This window comes from Periplaneta americana, chromosome 6 (assembly GCF_040183065.1).
Source record: "Periplaneta americana isolate PAMFEO1 chromosome 6, P.americana_PAMFEO1_priV1, whole genome shotgun sequence".
Classification (NCBI taxonomy): domain Eukaryota; kingdom Metazoa; phylum Arthropoda; class Insecta; order Blattodea; family Blattidae; genus Periplaneta; species Periplaneta americana.
The window spans coordinates 9,713,637-9,735,000 of NC_091122.1; the positions used below are offsets into that span (position 1 = coordinate 9,713,637).

The window sequence follows — 21,364 nt, forward strand, 5'->3', positions numbered from 1 at the left end:
ACGACGTGTCCACTCATACAATGCCGATGGCTTCGGATACATTATCCTAACCGTTGCTTCAATGAGCGCCGCACAATGACGACAAGATACGACATTTGCAAACAGAGATGTAATCGCGGCTATTGTTGCGGTGCCAGGTATGGAAATGTCCTCGATAAAACACGTAAATCGGTAGATTTTGTTTCCTCCTTTCAATACGTCATTTTACCAAGTATGAAGCAAAATCAGTATCTGGAAGATGACACACAATTTTATCATACAGTTTAAGAGTTTCGAAGTAAAATTATATAAAATAAACTGCAAACATCTATACTAATAATAAATCTGTAGCCGAAATTTTTCTGGTAATTTTCGATTTTCCAAAAATAATTGGTCCTAACATATATAATTAATCACCCTGAAACCGAAAATCGCTTTTTTGACATTTTTGTTTGTATGTCTGTCTGTCTGTCTGTATGCTTGTTACCTTTTCACGCGATAATGGATGAACGGATTTCGATGAAAATTGGAATATAAATTATGTTCGTTGTAACTTAGATTTTAGGCTATATGGCATTCAAAATACTTCATTTAAAAGGGTGGTTATAAGGGGGCCTGAATTAAATAAATCGAAATATCTCGCTTATTATTGCTTTTTGTGAAAAATATTACATAACAAAAGTTTCTTTAAAAATATTTTTCGATAAGTTTTATTCCTTGAAAAAGTTTGATAGGACTGATATTTAATGAGATAAATGAGTTTTGAAATTAAAATAACTGCCATCTAAGGCCGTATAATGAAATAAAAAACAAATGACTTCGTCTATAAGGGGCCTTGGACAGCAACAATCGAAAGCTATGAAAGATAGCCTACAGAGAATATTTCTGTGTTTGTATGAAGTATTATCGAAAGCTAAATTAACAGATTTGTATAATTAATTATTATTTCACCAATGGAAAGTGCAGTTTCTCTAGATGGACTAAAATGCTATAATGTTATTACAGTAACTTCTGATATAATATAATATAATATAATATAATATAATATAATATAATATAATATAATATAATATAATATAATATAATATAATATAATATAATGTAATATAATATAATATAATATAATATTATATATATGTAATGTAATATTATATAATATAATTTAAGTTATTAGAAGGGTTCAGAACCATAGTGGGCCAAACGCCATTTACTGAATACGTAGAAAACAAGGGTTAAAATTAAGTTATTACCATAATTCAATGGAAACCTATAACAAGTAAAATAAAATATACACATTAAATCTAAATGATGTCAGTGTCCATTAAACTATGGTTGCATGTAATAAAAATTAGAAACATATTAAAGGAATTGTCATTGCACCAATGAGTGGTCTCTGGACCAAAATGATCGCATTTTAATTATTTGGATGCAATTTAAATTAAGTAACATATTAAACGATTTATCCTTCTATCAAACACGAATGCTGCCTGGGTCAAATAATGTCCTATTTTAATTATGTAATTACTTTATATTTTTTTCTAACGGGTGCAGCGGAGCGCACGGGTACGGCTAGTCTATACTAATAATAAATCTGTAGCCGAAATTTTTCTGGTAATTTTCGATTTTCCAAAAATAATTGGTCCTAACATATATATTTAACCTCCCTGAAACCCAAAATCGCATTTTTGAAATTTTTGTTTGTGTGTCTGTCTGTATGTTTGTTACCTTTTCACGCGATAATGGCTGAACCGATTTATATGAAAATTGGAATATAAATTAAGTTCGTCGTAACTTAGATTTTAGGCTATATGGCATTCAAAATACTTCATTTAAAAGGGGGGTTATAAGGGGGCCTAAATTAAATAAATCGAAATATCTCGCTTATTATTGATTTTTGTCAAAAATGTTACATAACAAAAGTTTCTTTAAAAATGATTTCCGATAAGTTTTATTCTTTACAAAATTTTGATAGGACTGATATTTAATGAAATAAATGAGTTTTAAAATTAAAATAACGCCATCTAAGACGGTGCAATGAATTAAGAACAAATGACTTCGTCTATAAGGGGCCTTGGACAACAACAATCGAAACAGGGGCCTTGGACATCAACAATCGAAAGCTATTAAACATAGCCTACAGAGAATGTTTCTGTGTTTATATGACTTAATATCAGAAGCTAAATTAACCGATATGTATAATTAATTATTATTTCACCATGGGAAAGTGTAGTTTGTCTAGATGGACATAATGCTATAATGTTATTACAGTAACGTCTGAGTAAATCGAGGACAGGTAAGATTAAAATAGCTTCTTATGCACAGAAAATTTGATAGGCTATTTTGTAAATTCGTTTTCTGTATTTCTTAAAATAATATTTATGTAGCTACACTCATTTTAATCTCAGAGAATTAACGAACAACGAGAGTGTATTGATTTGAATGCAGTAATAGTTCGTTAACTTAGCAATCCATTATTTTATAATTCAAATTTTAACTATGCTTAATTGAATCGTGTTAAAATACATAAAATATATATGCAATAAATGCAATGCAAAAAAAATTGGGTAATGAGCGAAGCAGATTATCTTGCGCTGTTGTAAAAGTTGTTCCCTGGATCAAACGTCCTATTTTAATTATGTAATTACTTTATATTTATTTCTAACAGGTGCAGCGGAACGCACGGGTACGGCTAGTTTGTTAATAAATGTTTACGAAGAATTAAAAAAATTAGATGGCCAAATATAATCACAAAAACAGAACTATGGAAGATAACAAATCAGAAAGAAATCACAATAGAGATCAAAAGACGAAAGTGGAATTGGATAGGGCACACAATCAGGAAAGAAGATGGAGCAGTGGAAAGAATGGCTTTGGATTGGAACCCCCAGGGTAGTAGAACAAGAGGAAGGCCAAAAAATACATGGAAGAGAACAGTTCAGGAGGAAATTGCTAGGGAGTGGGAAAACATGGAGCGAAGTGAAGAAGTTGGCTACAAATAGGGTCCGATGGAGGCAATTTGTGAATGCCCTATGCTCCTCATGAGGAGATACAGGAGTTTGATTGATTGATTGATTGATTGATTAAGAGTTTCGCAACAATTCATCTCCGTTATCATACAGTAAATGATATTACCGCTTAAAGTTTAAATATGCACAAAATAAGATGATGAACTTTCGTAACAATTCAGTTCCTTTATCATGTAGTGAATGATATTACCGTTTTTAAGTTGGCAAAATAAAATTCAACCTGACAACTATAAATTCACTACAATCCGTTATTCAGTAATAGAGGGAAGTGGTTAGGTTTCTTTCTTAGGGTTGTCAACTGTCCGAAGACAGGTTTGAACCCCATAAGTTTTTTTTTTTTTAGTTAAAATGCTAGCTGCCTTACATACATACTACAACTAAGTAAAATACTTATCTAGTAGCTTCAATATAATAGTCACTGATAGGCAAAAATTATTCCAATGAATAATTCTGCTAAAATCTGCCTAATTCATGCAAGAACACAAAATCACTGCACTAAGTCTTCAGGTTTTAGCATTTTGAGTCTTCTTACTACGTTGCTTTTCTCTAGAATCTGAAGCACAGTCTGGCTTTGATGGCTATGAAGTCCTTTTTCATGCTTCACTGCCACATTTCTTATTTCTTCACTGACCGTAGCCATTTTCAAGTCTCTATGAACGTTGTCATTCCTAATGTATCATGGCGCATTAACAATTCCTCGTAGCACTTTATTCTGAGAATTCTATATAATTTTAACATTAGATTTCTTGGTACAAACCTAAATTTGCAACCCAAACATCCAAAATAATTTTAATTTCTTATTGGGCTATTTTACGACGCTGTATCAACATCTAGGTTATTTAGCGTCTGAATGAAATGAAGGTGATAATGCCGGTGAAATGAGTCCGGGGTCCAGCACCGAAAGTTACCCAGCATTTGCTCATATTGGGTTGAGGGAAAACCCCGAAAAAAACCTCAACCAGGTAACTAACTTGCCCCGACCGGGAATCGAACTCGAGCCACCTGGTTTCGCGGTCAGACGCGCTAACCGTTACTCCACAGGTGTGGACAGTAAATGATATTACCACTTAAAGTTTAAATATGAACTTTCGTAACAATTCAGTTCCTTTATCAAGTTGTGAATATTACCATTTTTAAGTTGGCAAAAGAAAAATTAAACCTGACAACTAGAAATGCACTACAATCCGCCATTCAGTAGCAGAGGGAAGTGGTTAGGTTTCTCTTTTAGAATATTATAGCTATATTAATTTGTCCTACAGAATTTATCTGTAATATTGACACTTAATATTTTAGGAGAAAAATTCGCTCCGGCGCACAGTGGTCTAGAATGCAAATTTAGCGGGACATATTAATAACTTTTCAGCTACCTAACAGATTTTTATGAAATTAGTTACAGGTAGCATATATGTTTTGTATGCAAGCTCTCGTTACGTTGGTATAAGGGGAACTACCCTTTATAGGGGGGCGCATTTAGACAAAATTAGAAACTTTTCTCCTATTTAACAGATTTTTATGAAATTTTACAAAGCAGTTACAAGTAGCATATATGTTTTGTATACAAGCTCTGATTACGTTCGTATAAGGGGAACTACCCCTTACAGGGGGCGCAATTAGACAAAATTAGTAACTTTTCTCCTATTTAACAAATTTTTATGAACTTTTACAAAGTAGTTACAGGTAGCATGTATGTTTTGTATACAAGCTCTCGTTACGTTGGTATAAGGGGAACTACCCCTTATAGGGGGGCGCAATTAAACAAAATTAGTAACTTTTCTCCTATTTGATAGATTTGTATGAAATTTTACAAAACAGTTACAAGGAACATATATGTTTTGTATACAAGCTCTGATTACGTTGGTATAAGGAGATCTACCCCTTTTAGGGGGCACAATTAGACAAAATTAGTAACTTTTCTCCAATTTAACACATTTTTATGAAATTTTACAAAGTAGTTACAGGTAGCATGTATGTTTTGTATACAAGCTCTCATTAAGTTGGTCTAAGTGTAACTACCCCTTATAGGGGGGCGCAATTAGACAAAATTAGTAACTTTTGTCCTATCTAACAGATTTTTATGAAATTTTATACAATAGTTACATTTAGTAAATTTTTGATCTACCGAAGTACATATGATATTTCCATGCAGATATTCTGCGTCATCACATGATGAAAGAGAGATGGAACGGAGAAAAATTCTCTCCGGCGCCGGGATTTGAACCCGGGTTTTCAGCTCTACGTGCTGATGCTTTATCCACTAAGCCACGCCGGATACAATCCCGACGCCGTTTAGAATCGTCTCAGATTAAGCTCCATCTCTTGGGTTCCCTCTAGTGGCCGCCCTCTGCACTACGTCATAGATGTCTATGAACGCAGGACCGAAGTCCATACATGTGTTGAGGTGCACTCAGATGAGTGACTGATTGGCCGGGATCCGACGGTATGGGCGCCGTCTTAAATCACAAAGTGATTTTATTACGCATATCATATATATTTTGATCTACCGAAGTACATATGATATTTCCATGCAGATATTCTGCGTATCACATGATGAAAGAGAGATGGAACGGAGAAAAATTCTCTCCGGCGCCGGGATTTGAACCCGGATTTTCAGCTCTACGTGCTGATGCTTTATCCACTAAGCCACGCCAATCAGTCACTCATCTGAGTGCACCTCAACACATGTATGGACTTCGGTCCTGCGTTCATAGACATCTATGACGTAGTGCAGAGGGCGGCCACTAGAGGGAACCCAAGAGATGGAGCTTAATCTGAGACGATTCTAAACGGCGTCGGGATTGTATCCGGCGTGGCTTAGTGGCTAAAGCATCAGCACGTAGAGCTGAAAACCCGGGTTCAAATCCCGGCGCCGGAGAGAATTTTTCTCCGTTCCATCTCTCTTTCATCATTTAGTAAATTTGTTTTGTGTACAAACTCTGTTTACGTTGGTATGAGCAGAAGTGCCCCTTACAGGGGGATGAATTTAGAAAAAATCTTATGGGGGGGGGAATGTAACATTTTAGGTACTATTGCACCTTTTGGACACTCGGAAAGCTTATTTGGTACATAATTAACAAGCTGTCATCTTGAATTCCCTGAATTATACTGCGAAAGTAGATTCGGTTCACAGATATTGAAATAACTGCAACCGAGAAAAATTGCACTACTGCACCTCGAAAGAATAGTGCTCATGAATTATTACTTCCGCAAATCTGCGCACCTTAAGACTAGATTTAAAATAGAGATAAATAGTGGAGGAAGTGAAAAAAAGTCATTTTTGGACGAACCAAAGGGTTTTTTTTTCTCTACCTTAGCAAAGTCTGCACTCAATGGTTATATTTATATTTTGTCCCGTGTCCATTCATGCTAATTTTACATACTATAATAACATTAAATGTAACAAAAACAAACAGTGTTACATACCTAAAGAACTACTTGACATGTTGATACCAAATATGAATGGAATCGACCACTTACAACAGAGTTACAGCACAAGGAAAACGGCAGACTCGCGGCGCTTGCTGAGTAAGAATGCAGGGTGGCGAAATGTGGCATGTTACCGGCTTCTTATCTCGCTATGCAGCCATCTCCGCTGATTAAGATTATCAATTCAGTGTTACTCAGTTATATAGGAAAGAAAATTGAAGAGTTTAATTTCATTTTTTTACATGTCATTTTTCTCCATTTGTCCTCCTAAATATTGGATACACGTCAACATAACTTGGAGTCAGGCACAAAGGGATTGAATTCGGTGTAGCTCAGTGGTCAGAGCGCTTGGTACGTAGAACCAAGGACCCCGGTTCGATCCCCGGCGCCGGAGCGAATTTTCTCCTCAAATATTAAGTTCTTCTTTAGAGTTGTTTAGTCAACTGTCTGAAGACAGGTTTGAACCTCGTAAGTAGCACCAATAAGGCGTCACTCATGACGCAACTAAGACAGAAAATAGTGGGGTAGGGTGGCCAGTTCCTTTCTACTCCATTACATACATCGCTGACATTAGCCTATTTTTTTCGTAGGGCTAAACTAAAAATAGTTTATTATCTTCACATTTTATACAAAATATTAACGTTTGAAAATGCCTAAAAATGCCTACTTTGCTCACTGAGACCTATTTTTAAGGTTTTAGAGCCTAAAATTGCCTACTTCTATTTCTTACGTATATATTTTTAAATTTTCGAGTAGCAGCGAAAGAAAATGTTTTGAATGTCATGGGGTGGGTATAGTTCAAATATTCTGTAATAGTTTGGTTGTAGGAATGAAGAAAAACCTGGAGCACTTCTGTTGAACACTTGAGCTGACTAGGAATGTGATGAATCGGGAGGATCAGCATGGCAAATATTGCTAGAATTAAATATGCATCCATTGCTTCGGTATCAATGAGAAGAATAATCACACTTTTTGGAAAGGAACTAAGTCAAAATTTGCCATTTTTATTTTTACTGATGAAATTATTGATAATTCCAAGACGCATTGATTGGCAAAGAAAGGAACTTAGTCAAACCTTTCCCTTCACTTCTAACCTCAAATTGATAAGTTACTTTTTTTCTACCACCATGTTAATAATGTTAATAGAAATTATACAAATTTTGGCTACTCGACTGCAATTACGAGTGCCGTAAAAAATAAGTGCGCCCAGGGCCGTTACAGAAAGAAAACACAATTTCATCGGAAAAATTTGTTGGAACAGATCCCAAGCAGCTGACTTCTACGACATAAGGATACAAAAATTGATTTGATGACAAATATCTCAAATCCAGTGGAGGATATGTTGACAAAGAGCGCAACAATTGCTGTATCTGTTTCAATAAATATTCCCATGCAATTGTGCTTTTTTCTGTAAACGGCCTTAAGGAAAATCACTTTCTGGACGGCCTTGTAATTGCGGTCGAGTGGCCAAAATTTCTATAAGCACTTGTTTTGACATAAATATCATGGTGGAAGAAAAAAAATTAACTTTTTTTATCTGCCTCCATCAGAATGTTTGCTTGTTAGAGTAATGAGGCCGATGAATTCATTAAAAATTACGTACCAGTATTCACAATTTAAGACTTAACAAAAATAAAGTTTCTAACCGCAATATTTTTTACTGTCTTTGTCACTGTATACCGTAATACTTAATACTCATTAATTAATTGCAATTTTATAGTTACTGTAGTTTGTGTGGATAGAAATTATATTTTAGCTGCACAAAATTGTATGTTTAGATGCCTAAATATGTGTTTTAGTGCCTATTTTGATCAATTCAGAGCCTATTTTAGGTGCCTAACAGATTTTAATTGCCTAAAAATCCGAGGTCTACATATTACGGTAATGAGATTTCAGATGTATTCGTATAAACAATTTTTTTTCTCTGACGCATAACGTCAAATGAGATGTACTGCCTGATAATTGATGTACATAACAGACAGAACCTCAATTAACGGTAATTCTTAGAGTATAAAGTACGGGTAAAAAAAAAAGAAAGAAAAACGCTGGCTTGCTTAGATCCGCGGTCAATGAAGCTGCTCGAACGTGGGTCAACGTATTCTTTCTGGCGTGTACTCAAAGTGCGACGTTTCCTCCACAATACGGTCTTTACTACTTCCTCTCTCGCGAGTGGAGGAACCTCTCAACTCCCCCGGGAGGTCGCACATTTCACACTGCGAAAACGTGCGCTATAAATAAATTAACTGACTCGCCACGTGGAACCGGCGATGAGAGGGCATTTAGGAACAGCGCGCAGCCGCAAGGGAACGCCGTGCCCATTCGGCAACTTCTCTGACACGTCTGCCGAGCGCTAAGCGTATTACTAATTCAGCAGGCGTAAATGGTATATACTTGTCGGATTTATTGCTGACATGTGGGATGGAAACGTCTGAATGATTGAGCATGATTCACTTCGAGACAAATGAAACACGAATCATGTTAAGTCGAGTTGTGACTTGAACAAACGTATTGGTAAACGCTACTCCATCAATTCTGTCACGGCACTTCATAATGAATTCATCCTGACGTAAACGCCTGCTGCCAAAAACAAGTGAACATAGAATGGAGGTTATACAATTATGCAGATTTTAACAGCTTACTCCTTAGAGCGGTTCCTAAACTTTTTGAAGGTGCAATCCACTTTTGGGCTAGATATTTGATAGCGACTTATTCTCATTCGAAAATACAAAGTCCTGTAATATCGAAAACAAAGATAATTTTACTCAAATTCAGTGTATACCACTCGATTAGGGGTCTAGGAATTCTCGTCACCGGAGTTGTCAATATACTCATAGGCGGAGTTATGGGAGGGTATGGGGGGCACTGCCCCCAAATTTGTCTGAACTCTTTTTTTTTTCTATTAACGTTAGAAAATATTGAATTCGAAAGATCTTTTTTGCTCTTGTTTATAATAATAATAATAATAATAATAATAATAATAATAATAATAATAATAATAATAAGGAACCCGGAGGTTCATAGCCGCCCTCACATAAACCCGCCATCGGTCCCTATCCTGTAGGCCCTACAAGATTAATCCACTCTCTATCATCATATCCCACATCCCTCAAATCCATTTTAATAGTATCCTCCCATCTACGTCTCGGCCTTCCCAAATGTCTTTTTCCCTTCGGCATCCCAACTAACACTCTATATGCATTTCTGGATTCGCCCATACGTGCTACATGTCCTGCCCATCTCAAACGTCTGGATTTAATGTTCCTAATTATGTCAGGTGAAGAATACAATGCGTGCAGTTCTGCGTTGTGTAACTTTCTCCATTCTCCTGTAACTTCATCCCTCTTGGCCCCAAATATTTTTCTAAGAACCTTATTCTCTAACACCCTTAACCTATGTTCCTCTCTCAAAGTGAGAGTCCAAGTTTCACAACCATACAGAACAACCGGTAATATAACTGTTTTATAAATTCTAACTTTCAGACTTTTTGACAGCAGACTGGATGATAAAAGCTTCTCAACCGAATAATAACACGCATTTCCCATATTTATTCTGTGTTTAATTTCCTCCCGAGTATCATTTATATTTGTTACTGTTGCTCCAAGATATTTGAATTTTTCCACCTCTTCGAAGGATAAATCTCCAACTGTTATAGTTCCATTTCGTACAATATTCTGGTTACGAGACATAATCATATATTTTGTCTTTTCGGGATTTACTTCCAAACCTATCTCTTTACTTTTTTCAAGTAAAATTCCCGTGTTTTCCCTAATCGTTTGTGTATTTTCTCCTAACATATTCACGTCATCCGCATAGACAAGCAGCTGATGTAACCCGTTCAATTCCAAACCCTCTCTGTTATCCTGGACTTTCCTAATGGCATATTTTGGATTAAAGTTAAAAAGTAAAGGTGATAGTGCATAAAATAAAAGAGAATATAATAGTAACTCTAATATCTTATACTAATCGTTAAGTGACTTATCATGACACGTGTTTGCACTACTGTCAAAGCTTGACTCACCTCAGCAAGATGGTGAGGTCGATGTCTGCAGTAAAATCAAAGCTTGGCTCACCTCAGCAAGATGGTGAGGTCGATGCCTGCAGTAAAATCAAAGCTTCGCTCACCTCAGCAAGATGGTGAGGTCGATGTCGTCACTCAGTCGATCCAGCGCCAGGGTGCCGTCCACTCGCACGGCGTTGATCTTGTCCCTGAGGCCCTGCGAAGTGCCCACCATGGCGTGGCGCTCCTTCAGGATGTCCAGGATGTTGGGCTGCCGCAGGAAGGCCACCACCTTCTCGTTGTACGCTGTGGGGATGTCGGGGGGCGCCAGGACCCGCGGGACGGCCGCCCCACCCAGCCCCGTGCCCATGCTGGGGCTGCAGCCACAGTTCACGGCCGGACGAGGTGGAGGCACGGGCGCCTGCCGTCAACAAGAACGCACACTTGAGTGTTATCTTGGATCTTGTTCATTAACTCAGGCGAGGACGCTATGTACAGTGTCGTTGGGATGGTTGCATATCTGACATTTTGCTGAGGCTGGCAGCACATTGGATTTTTCCTGTTGCAACTTTTGAGAGGGATGAAATCGGTGAAATTATAGAGTCACTGAGTGACTAAGCAGGAGAATGGGTAATTGGACGAGTGGTGTGAATGAATAAGTCACAGAGTGGCGAATAAAATGACAAGAGTGACTGGTCCAGTAGGAGTAACAGAGTGATTAAATCGGTGAAATTATAGAGTTACTGAGTGACTAAGAAGGAGAATGGGTAATTGGATGAGTGGTGTGAATGAATAAGTCACAGAGTGGCGAATAAAATGACAAGAGTGACTGGTCCAGTAGGAGTAACAGAGTTATTAAATCGGTGAAATTATAGAGTTACTGAGTGACTAAGTAGGAGAATGGGTAATTGGATGAGTGGTGTGAATGAATAAGTCACAGAGTGGCGAATAAAATGACAAGAGTGACTGGTCCAGTAGGAGTAACAGAGTGATTAAATCGGTAAAATTATAGTCACTGAGTGACTAAGAAGAAGAATGGGTAAGTGGATGAGTGGTGTGAATGAATAAGTCACAGAGTGGCGAATAAAATGACAAGAGTGACTGGTCCAGTAGGAGTAACAGAGTTATTAAATCGGTGAAATTATAGAGTTACTGAGTGACTAAGTAGGAGAATGGGTAATTGGACGAGTGGTGTGAATGAATAAGTCACAGAGTGGCGAATAAAATGACAAGAGTGACTGGTCCAGTAGGAGTAACAGAGTGATTAAATCGGTGAAATTATAGAGTTACTGAGTGACTAAGAAGGAGAATGGGTAATTGGATGAGTGGTGTGAATGAATAAGTCACAGAGTGGCGAATAAAATGACAAGAGTGACTGGTCCAGTAGGAGTAACAGAGTGATTAAATCGGTAAAATTATAGTCACTGAGTGACTAAGAAGGAGAATGGGTAATTGGATGAGTGGTGTGAATGAATAAGTCACAGAGTGGCGAATAAAATGACAAGAGTGACTAGTCCAGTAGGAGTAACAGAGTTATTAAATCGGTGAAATTATAGAGTTACTAAGTGACTAAGTAGGAGAATGGGTAATTGGACGAGTGGTGTGAATGAATAAGTCACAGAGTGGCGAATAAAATGACAAGAGTGACTGGTCCAGTAGGAGCAACAGAGTGATTAAATCGGTAAAATTATAGTCACTGAGTGACTAAGAAGAAGAATGGGTAAGTGGATGAGTGGTGTGAATGAATAAGTCACAGAGTGGCGAATAAAATGACAAGAGTGACTGGTCCAGTAGAAGTAACAGAGTGAGTAAATCGGTAAAATTATAGAGTCACTGAGTGACTAAGAAGGAGAATGGGTAAGTGGATGAGTGGTGTGAATGAATAAGTGACAGAGTGGCGAATAAAATGACAAGAGTGACTGGTCCAGTAGGAGTAACAGAGTGAGTAAATCGGTAAAATTATAGAGTCACTGAGTGACTAAGAAGGAGAATGGGTAAGTGGATGAGTGGTGTGAATGAATAAGTCACAGAGTGGCGAATAAAATGACAAGAGTGACTGGTCCAGTAGGAGTAACAGAGTTATTAAATCGGTGAAATTATAGAGTTACTGAGTGACTAAGTAGGAGAATGGGTAATTGGACGAGTGGTGTGAATGAATAAGTCACAGAGTGGCGAATAAAATGACAAGAGTGACTGGTCCAGTAGGAGTAACAGAGTGATTAAATCGGTGAAATTATAGAGTTACTGAGTGACTAAGAAGGAGAATGGGTAATTGGATGAGTGGTGTGAATGAATAAGTCACAGAGTGGCGAATAAAATGACAAGAGTGACTGGTCCAGTAGGAGTAACAGAGTGATTAAATCGGTAAAATTATAGTCACTGAGTGACTAAGAAGGAGAATGGGTAATTGGATGAGTGGTGTGAATGAATAAGTCACAGAGTGGCGAATAAAATGACAAGAGTGACTAGTCCAGTAGGAGTAACAGAGTTATTAAATCGGTGAAATTATAGAGTTACTAAGTGACTAAGTAGGAGAATGGGTAATTGGACGAGTGGTGTGAATGAATAAGTCACAGAGTGGCGAATAAAATGACAAGAGTGACTGGTCCAGTAGGAGTAACAGAGTGATTAAATCGGTAAAATTATAGTCACTGAGTGACTAAGAAGAAGAATGGGTAAGTGGATGACTGGTGTGAATGAATAAGTCACAGAGTGGCGAATAAAATGACAAGAGTGACTGGTCCAGTAGAAGTAACAGAGTGAGTAAATCGGTAAAATTATAGAGTCACTGAGTGACTAAGAAGGAGAATGGGTAAGTGGATGAGTGGTGTGAATGAATAAGTGACAGAGTGGCGAATAAAATGACAAGAGTGACTGGTCCAGTAGGAGTAACAGAGTGAGTAAATCGGTAAAATTATAGAGTCACTGAGTGACTAAGAAGGAGAATGGGTAAGTGGATGAGTGGTGTGAATGAATAAGTCACAGAGTGGCGAATAAAATGACAAGAGTGACTGGTCCAGTAGGAGTAACAGAGTGAGTAAATCGGTAAAATTATAGAGTCACTGAGTGACTAAGAAGGAGAATGGGTAAGTGGATGAGTGGTGTGAATGAATAAGTCACAGAGTGGCAATAAAATGACAAGAGTGACTGGTCCAGTAGGAATAACAGAGTGATTAAATCGGTAAAATTATAGAGTCACTGAGTGACTAAGAAGGAGAATGGGTAAGTGGATGAGTGGTGTGAATGAATAAGTCACAGAGTGGCGAATATAATGACAAGAGTGACTGGTCCAGTAGGAGTAACAGAGTGAGTAAATCGGTAAAATTATAGAGTCACTGAGTGACTAAGAAGGAGAATGGGTAAGTGGATGAGTGGTGTGAATGAATAAGTCACAGAGTGGCGAATAAAATGACAAGAGTGACTGGTCCAGTAGGAGTAACAGAGTGATTAAATCGGTAAAATTATAGTCACTGAGTGACTAAGAAGGAGAATGGGTAAGTGGATGAGTGGTGTGAATGAATAAGTCACAGAGTGACGAATAAAATGACAAGAGTGACTGGTCCAGTAGGAGTAACAGAGTGATTAAATCGGTAAAATTATAGAGTCACTGAGTGACTAAGAAGGAGAATGGGTAAGTGGATGAGTGGTGTGAATGAATAAGTCACAGAGTGGCGAATAAAATGACAGTAAGAGTGACAGAGTAATTAAATCGGTGAAATTATACAGTCACAGAGTGGGAGTGTTGAGTGACTATACCTGCTTTGGTTTATCTTGTCTCGGTAGCAATAAAAGCAAGTTCCTTCAAATGAGAGTGGAGATTATAGGAGGGTTGTAAATTTTCAGGATTCCTTTCAAAACCTTGTTATTGTACAGGCTGCCGGAATTCAGTTTCTTGAAAGACAAGCTCAGTGACGGAACTACACAGTACGAAGAGAGATATTTTGTTATTTTATTTTGCGCTACAGAATGTATCAACTAGTCCCTTCCGCCACTGGCATCGCTCCACTCCCCCATCGCCACAACACAGACGAAGTAAGACATATCTCCTTTCTCTCTCTTTTCACAGTGAGACAAGATTCATCACACAGGCTTTAAGTAGGAGAATGGGTAAGTGGATGAGTGGTATGAATTAATGAGTCACAGAGTGGCGAATAACATGACAAGAGTGACTGGTCCAGTAAGAGTGAAAGAGTGATTAAATCGGTGAAATTATAGAGTCACTGAGTGACTAAGTAGGAGAATGGGTAAGTGGATGAGTGTGTGAATGAATGAGTCACTGAGTGGCGAGTGAATGACAAGAGTGACTGGTCCAGTAAGAGTGACAGAGTGATTAAACCGGTGAAATTATAGTCCTGAGTGGGAGTGTCGAGTGACTGAGTAGGATGAGTGTGTGAATGAATGAGTCAGAGTGGCGAGTGAATGACAAGAGTGACTGGTCCAGTAAGAGTGACAGAGTTATTAAATCGGTGAAATTATAGTCACTGAGTGGGAGTGTCGAGTGACTAAGTAGGAGAATGGGTAAGTGGATCAGTGGTGTCAACGAATGAATCACAGAGTGGCGAGTGAATGACAAGAGTGACTGGTCCAGTAAGAGTGACAGAGTGATTAAATCGGTGAAATTACAGTCACTGAGTGGGAGTGTCGAGTGACTAAGTAGGAGAATGAGTAAGTGGATCAGTGGTGTCAACGAATGAATCACAGAGTGGCGAGTGAATGACAAGAGTGATGGTCCAGTAAGAGTGACAGAGTGATCAAATCGGTGAAATTATACAGTTACTGAGTGGGAGTGTCGAGTGACTAAGTAGCTAAACCTATAAGTCCCTGAGTGGTAAATTAGAAACAGGGATAAGAGATTCAAGTGATATCTGCTATGCTTTAAGAGCCCCTTCAGACGAGGCCACTTAACAGCGCCACGAGTGGTTCGCCAGTGGCGCTGCAAACGCGTGTCAGTGGCGGTGTTTAACACACTAAATTTCCGAAAAAAATTTATCAGTCTTCCAGTGAACATTAGCATAGAAGGAGATATACTTTTGGCAACTTTGCTGTTACGGAGAAAGAACAGACGTAAAAATAGAAGAAAGTCTGGGTCCATCGGCTGGTTTTGGAAAGACAGAATCGAGGATTATTTCATATTTTGTTTGATGATTTACATCAGGAGTTGTTTATTTTTCCTCCGCATGTTTCAGAAATCATTTCAAGAGCTTCTAGCAGGAATTACCAATGAAATTAAAAAAAAACACACACCATGGCACAATAGGCTGTATACTTTCGTGGCAGTGTAAGGAATTGGTGCCCCAACAGTCGTCCGTTATACTAGTGACAGACTACGGTCACTAATCGCTAGGTCCCGTCTGGACAACAGCTGAATCAGCATAGAGGAAATAATTTTCTCTATGTACATACGTATATGTTTGTTTCTCTCCTGGACAACACCTAAAGTTCATACTTTCTTTCGATGTTTGTTCATTGTTTTTTTTTTTTTTTTTTTTTTTTTTTTGCAGCTTGATATGGGAATTTATTTGTTAAAATTTTACATTTATAATCTAAACTGTTACAATTTATATGGTTTATAATCCAAGATTTAGTGAAATGAAACATCTTTCAGCAGCCTTCTGTTAATGTTAATGCTATGTTTTATTTAACGACGCTCGCAACTGCAGAGGTTATATCAGCATCGCCGGATGTGCCGGAATTTTGTCCCGCAGGAGTTCTTTTACATGCCAGTAAATCTACTGACATGAGCCTGTCGCATGTGCTTAAATGCCATCGACCTGGCCCAGGATCGAACCCGCAACCTTGGGCATAGAAGGCCAGCGCACTACCAACTCGCCAACCAGGTCGACTCAGCCTTCTGTTGCCCTCCATATATGAACAATTCGTCTTTCATTTGTTAATATACAGGGTGCAAGGTAACCTTCTACAATCCTTCACACACATAACAGATCATGTCATTTGGGAACGTTTTGTCACATAATATTTTTTCGTACGACTAATAGTTTTCGTAATATTTCGAGAAAACGAATGTTGCAATGTTGCAACACTGTAGACAGTAGTAGTGTTTTATGCAAATCAAGATTTCAGGTATAACTCCCTGTAAAGTTGATTTGAATAATTTCGAGGGAAAAATTGTTCCAGGGTTCGATACCCGGCCCCGGAACAATTTTTCCCTCGAAATTATTCAGTAGTAGTGTTTACTTCGCCAAATCATTGCATCCCAGCATACTGAATGCCGCTCCAATCATCTACTTGGCAGAGGTTTTGAGAGGATGTACACACAGACGTTTTTGTTTAAAACCACTCAGATTATCTGAAGCGCAACTATTCTGTGGCTGTGGTTGCGTCTGAAGGCCCACATTTATATCCACATTCACAAGCGGGCGCTTCTAAAAGTGGCCTCGTCTAAAGAGGCAATCTTCAAGCTACAGTATCAGTACCAGCCCACGACATTTCATATTTAATTCTGTACTTACATTTGTGGAAAATATCCAAGTTTACTTAAAATAATAAGAGGAAGAAACAGCACAATAATAAACTTATTCACTTTTTTTTTAAACTATGATTAAGTATTAGTAATGTACACCTGCATTACACATACTAGAAACAAACAAAAGCGAAGGAAAAAATAAAGCAATTCAAATGAAGCCAGTACCATTGCACCAAAAGATTTGTGTAAGCAATTTACCCATCATGCAAACAACAGAGCAACACACTGCGAGGAAAACAGCATATAAAATAAAAGCCAGGCTAGAAGGTTAATGGATGTCAGTAAAATTAACTTCGAGAGAGGATTAAGGGAGGGAACACACACCAAGATATACACACTTTCTTTATTTTGTGATAACAGAGAACAAAATATCTAACAAGGTTATTTTTAATGTTTGAACTGACTTTTGAAATACCCTATATATTCATAAATTCACATGTATCGTTATCTGAACACCGCTATACCACAGTCTACTATATACAGTCACAAATCTTGGGGTGATTTTTTGCATTTCTCGCGATAGTTGCTAGCTGCTTGGAGCGCTGTGAATACTAGGAACAATAGACTGTGTCACTGCCATCGTGATCTAATACAGGCCGTAAGGCAGACCATGTGACTCACTTAACCCGATCACGAAGAGCGGCGTTTCAACCATATAAATTATTTGGAATGCATAAACAGTAACATATATTTCTCTAAAATGTAGTGTAATTCCATTAATAAAATTTAAAACAATGATTGAGACACTTCAGACATAATTCCTTGCGAGTTAAGGTGTAATATTATTTTTGGTGTGAAAATTACGTTGTTCGTATGTGTAATACCTGCCTTTATTTCGATTAAATATTGCGAAATTCTTGTACATTCATTTATGCATGAGTCAATAATTTTCAGTTGCACCGCACGGATATTTAGATATGTTGAAATTATAGGTTATGTTTACTGTCCCAGTTGCCCCTTTCTGTCTAATTTTAGTTGTCTCCAATGCCCTGCCATTCATATGGAAATTATAGGTTATGTTTACTGTACCAGTTGCCCCTTTCTGTCTAATTTTAGTGGTCTCCAATGCCCTCCCATTACATATGTATGTTTTGTCATATGGAAATTATAGGTTATGTTTACTATATTTAACTTATATTCCTATATTCGCAATTATACATTATAATTAAACATAAAGTCATGTATGACACTCGTCACATTCTATTTGTCTGTATTTTAATACTACAATTGAGTACTGAATTATTGTATTTATCTACTACCTAAGAGACGAAGTAACACAATCGTACGTACACTAATTTCATAGGAGTGGTATGGTAAATTTTCTGTCTACAATTAAGGAAGGTAGATGTGCTAAATTAAAATCACAATATAAATTCGTTTTTATTAAACCTCAAAACAGCTTCCATTCTAAACTTGAAATGTTGATACGAACAGATTATGTTAACACGTAAAATTCTCTTCACATTAAAATAACACAGTTTTGTAATTATTTCTGCAACATATTATGCAACAAGAAGTAAACGGAACTTATGGACACATTACACTAAATAAAACTTAGCTATGATACGCAATAAAGTTATAATATAATAATTCACTGAGCTCCATACACTGAAATAGAAAACCCGAACATACATTACGGCCTGGTCTAGATCGAAAAGGCATTGACTGTGCCGTATTTCGCATTGTTGTGAAAAGCTGTGTAAACTGTGACATGTTCGTTATCGGTTGTAATAACTGTAAATGACTAAAATACAACAATTTGAATAATAATATGGGACAAGCAGACGTTTTTAGTACTATAAATATTGTAAGAAAAAGAGGTCAGAGTTATCCTTCCGAAAGATCCAGGAAGGTGAGTTTATAAAATATAATGTATACTTTATGAAAATAATATATAAACCTTATGTATTTCTTATTTCAATAGTGGAAGGAAGGTGTTAATTTTTTCAAAAGAACACGATATCGAAAGTACAATACATTCTATCGTCTGCTGGGGAAAGAGTCTGTGATGAGGCGAAAGTAGTGATCCTGGTGGTTAGCAACTATCTATGGATGCATATTTCAACTGTCTATGTTTGCATATTTAGTAAGTATTGAGCTTCGTGACTGTATATACTAGACTGTGGCTATACCTAGCAATAACTGCCTTTCCCATTCTGGTGTATGATCGTTACATCTGAACTCGAAGAAACAGATAGACCATTTGGGAAATTAAATTTTTCAGAGGGGGTGGGGGGGAACCCAGTAAATCAGTTATTCCCAAATTCATCTGGTCAATCACTCAGTCTCTTACTCGACCATTCAATCACACACTTGATCATTCTCGCTTACTCAACAAATGAACTTTCATTGTTGGTAAATAATTGATTAAATGGCGATCTTACTCGTGTTAATTATGTAAGCATGTGTGGCTTACAGCTGTTTCGGTGTTACTTGACACCATCCTCAGAGCCTACTAGATCTTGGCGCCATCTCAACTTCGCTGTCTGTTGTGTGGGTGCGTTCGTGTGATGAAGAGTTGTGTCAAATAGTGTGTGTGTTCTGAAATTGATCTGTGTGTTGAGAATTTGATTGGGGTGTGTTTTAGTGTGTCTGTATATTTCATATTGTTCTAGTGTGTTGAGCTTTTGGTTTTTGGGTTGTATGTGTAGGATTTCCATGTCTGTATTTATGTTATTGTATGTGTGGTTAGCATTAGTTATGTGTTCGGCATATGTAGATGTATTGTGTCCTCTGGTTATTGCTTTAATGTGTTCTTTGTATCGAGTTTGGAATGATCTGCCTGTCTGTCCAATGTAGAAACTGTCGCAACTATTGCCTGTGTGGTTGTATTTATTTGTTTGTGTTGTTTGTGTGTTGAGATGTATTTGTAGTGTGTTTTCTGTTCTGTATGCTATGTTGTATTTCTGTTTTCTGAATGAGGATGCGATCTTGTGTGTGTTTTTGTTTTCGTATGTTAGTGTGATGTATTTCTTGTGTTCTTGTGTTTGTGTTGTGTTTTGTGTGTTTTTGTGTTTGTTGAGTTTTTGTTTTGTCTTCCTTATGATGTTGTCTATTATGTTTGGGTTGTAACCATTTTCTTGTGCTATGTATTTGACACTATTTGACACAACTCTTCATCACACGAACACATCCACACAACAGGCAGCGAAGTTGAGATAGCGCTGAGATCTAGTAGGCTCTGAGGATGGTGTCAAGTAACACCGAAACAGCTGTAAGCCACACATGCTTACATAATTAACACGAGTAAGATCGCCATTTAATCAATTATTTATATTCAAGTGGTAAAAGTAGTGTACGAAAGATTCAACAAGGATTCACTGTTGACTTAAAAACGACTTGACAATGTGAGTCAGAACTTACTTCCTGAACAACCCGTGTACGAACTACACACAATAATACTCTCTCTCATCTCAGACAAAACCATATACACAACCATGGGTAGAAGAAGTAAAACTGTGGCAAGTGCCCCCAGAAGCTTACACGTGCGTGGTTCAGCTCCTCCTCCCCCGCACTCCTGCTCCTGCGTCGAGCCCCGGGCAGGATGAGCTTGTGTGGGTTCAGGTACGGGGATTCAGTCGGCACACGGGGGTCAATGAAAGTCGTCGTCTTGGTGGTATGGTCAATGAAGAATTGCTAGAAGTGGAAAGAAGCCACAAGTCTGTTGACAGACACCCAAACCACCATGCTGCAGCAGCAAGAAAAGTTTACTTCCTACTTCACAAACTTCGCAAGAAAGAGTTAGAGAGATAGCGAAAATGCCTGCCGATGTGAAGAAAAAATAAATCTTGACAGTATAATACTTCTACTAAGGAAATTTTACAGATTTTTCTCTAACTATTATATACTATGATTTCGGAATTAAGGAGTCTACAGACAACACCTAACAGAGATTCTTTAATTGTAAAATATATCATCAAATTCTTTAATTTTTCATTACATCATTCAAGTAGCGACTGCTCAAGGGACAATTCTACCTAAGGAAACAATTACAAATATTGTCTTCACTTATATGACGAGTTTCGTTTCATTATTTCAATTGTGTTAAACATAGTAATTCAAAATTCAGGGAATTGTTTTAAATCGCTGAAACTTGCTTAAAAATATAAATACCATTTCACTGACAAATTAATGAAATCATAATTCTCTTTTCAATTGTTTTATCTTGGTTGCTATGGAAAAGTTTATTTCTAAGCCATTGAAGTTGTTTCTTTATGGGCTACTGCGTTTCTTTCTTTTTTTTTTCCCCCTCGCAAATTTATAAATTTTATGCATTTTTCTAGATTCAGTTGTTAGAGCCAATGAGTTGCCAGGCATTCAAAATATTAATAAAAGACAATTTAATAATATCCACGACACAGCGGTTTGAAATCAGAAGAAACTTCTGCCAAGCCCATGGCTTACAAAGAAAAACATATCCTACATAATTATATCAATCAAGAGTTAAGTTAGAAT

At 37.4% G+C, this 21,364-nt stretch overlaps 1 protein-coding gene across 2 annotated transcripts in view; it reads right to left on the minus strand.

The window, feature by feature from the left end:
* LOC138700984 (E3 ubiquitin-protein ligase HECW2-like) overlaps positions 1 to 21,364 on the minus strand; it is a 334,303-nt gene that overhangs the window by 81,736 nt on the left and 231,203 nt on the right. The window contains exons 12-13 of one of the 2 annotated variants that reach the window (XM_069827442.1): positions 20,393 to 20,545; positions 10,551 to 10,846 (exon numbers count right to left, since the gene is read on the minus strand). In XM_069827442.1, the coding sequence (XP_069683543.1) occupies positions 10,551 to 10,846; positions 20,393 to 20,545 (449 nt within the window). The remainder of the gene's footprint in view (positions 1 to 10,550; positions 10,847 to 20,392; positions 20,546 to 21,364) is intronic. The other variant, XM_069827443.1, reaches the window with a different exon arrangement.